A 1,621-nucleotide genomic window follows, 5' to 3' on the forward strand; every position below is an offset into this window, starting at 1 on the left:
TTACAGCAATACCGACACTTTCACTGTCTCAGCCTTTTTTTTTCTTTTCAGTCATACACAAAATCTACGGACATTTGCTGAAAATAATCATTACTTTTCCCCCCCAAAAGTGCTGATGAAATGACAAACCAGTGGAAGTTTTAACATGTAAGAGAATAAGGCTGAAGAGGGGGGTCCAGTTAACTCTTAAAAGGCACCTAAAAATTATAGCAACTCCTCACAAACTGTTACTGCTTTCTGATACGTAAGGCATTTTTATTTCCATTTTTCTTCTTCTGCCTACAGAGTTTGCTGAAATATCTTCTATTCAATCATTTCCATCCACATTCACAACTATGGCTTAAAATATATTTGCAAGGGCACTCTTTTCCAACTCTTTGAGGCCTAGAGCTCTGTAAATTTTCAGATATCACTCTACTGTAATACACATGACTCAGTTTATCAAGGGTTTAATAATTGATATATTGATATTCTGATTAAAAACAAAATACCCAGAGCTGTGGGCATCCTGGAACAGAACTGGGAAACACTCAATACGCTCCTTATACCCTCATCTACATTCAAACGTTCATTAAACCAGCAAAAAAAAAAAACCCTCCACATGCGTTTTCATATAGGCTCAGACAGATCGTATCTCACCAGTCTGTCATCAAGTCAAAATAAACTTATAGGACCTCTGTCTTTAGGTAATGCTGAGTCCTTGGCCTGTCTTCCCGTGCAGACAAAGAATGTCGACTTTGCATTTGGTGGTCACCCATACACACGGCCACGAAGAGGAATGACCCGCCGATCACCAGCAGGAGGCCAGAGAACCATCCGGAAAACATGGCCTCGCCAAACTCCCAGCGCGGCACCACGTCTGGGATATTCTCATCCCAGAACTCCACCACCGTCACGTAAGCCACCAGCGAAACCGGTGCCAGTGTCGTCACGCCCGAAATCCAAACCAGAACCCCCGCCAAGATGAGGAGACCCCTTTTCAGCTTGGGTCTGCTGGCGCCAACCTCCACGCCATCCAGTCCAAAGAAGGCAGCGGCAACACCCAGGGCACCTGTAGCGATGGATATGCACATTAACACCCTGGAGACCAACGTATGTGGAGGTAACGCCAGGAAAGACTCGAACGCTTTGCAGTGCAGTCCCACCTCTTCGGTGAAGATACAGGTGTGCCAAAGCCCCTCGTACCAGTTCTCCATCTCGTTCAGGTCCGAGTTCATGGTCTTCCACAGGGGAAGGAACGTGGTGATGAAGGTGGTGACCAGGCCTCCGAAAGAGACGAAGAGCGCGGATCTTTGAACAATCTTGGTGGTCAGCAGCACCATCCTCAAACACCTAGCTTCGTTTTCACCCCTCCTTGCTCTTCTGTTCTCTCACAATCTGGAAAGAAGATCAATTCCCCAACGCGAGTCAAGTTAACATGACTGAAAGGGACCTGGGCCCACCCCCTTCCAGAGGCACTGATTGGTCCAGCCTGGGTTGGCCCACCTCACTGAGAGTTTTTAATAAAAAAAAAAAACTGCACCTGATAACGGACAAAAAATCCTGACCCACGAGACATTATAACAGCCATGCTGTTGTGTTAAACCGATAAATATCATCGTGGAGAACAATGGCCACTGTT

General features: G+C 46.1%; 1 protein-coding gene across 1 annotated transcript; it reads right to left on the reverse strand.

The window, feature by feature from the left end:
- Positions 1-665: 665 nt before the first annotated feature.
- On the reverse strand, positions 666-1,322 carry cldn26 (claudin 26). Its single transcript, XM_030792044.1, has one exon. It carries the CDS (start codon positions 1,320-1,322, stop codon positions 666-668), a length of 657 nt encoding a protein of 218 aa, XP_030647904.1.
- Between the last annotated feature and the right edge of the window lie 299 nt (positions 1,323-1,621).

Source organism: Chanos chanos, chromosome 14, assembly GCF_902362185.1.
Source record: "Chanos chanos chromosome 14, fChaCha1.1, whole genome shotgun sequence".
Classification (NCBI taxonomy): Eukaryota; Metazoa; Chordata; class Actinopteri; order Gonorynchiformes; family Chanidae; genus Chanos; species Chanos chanos.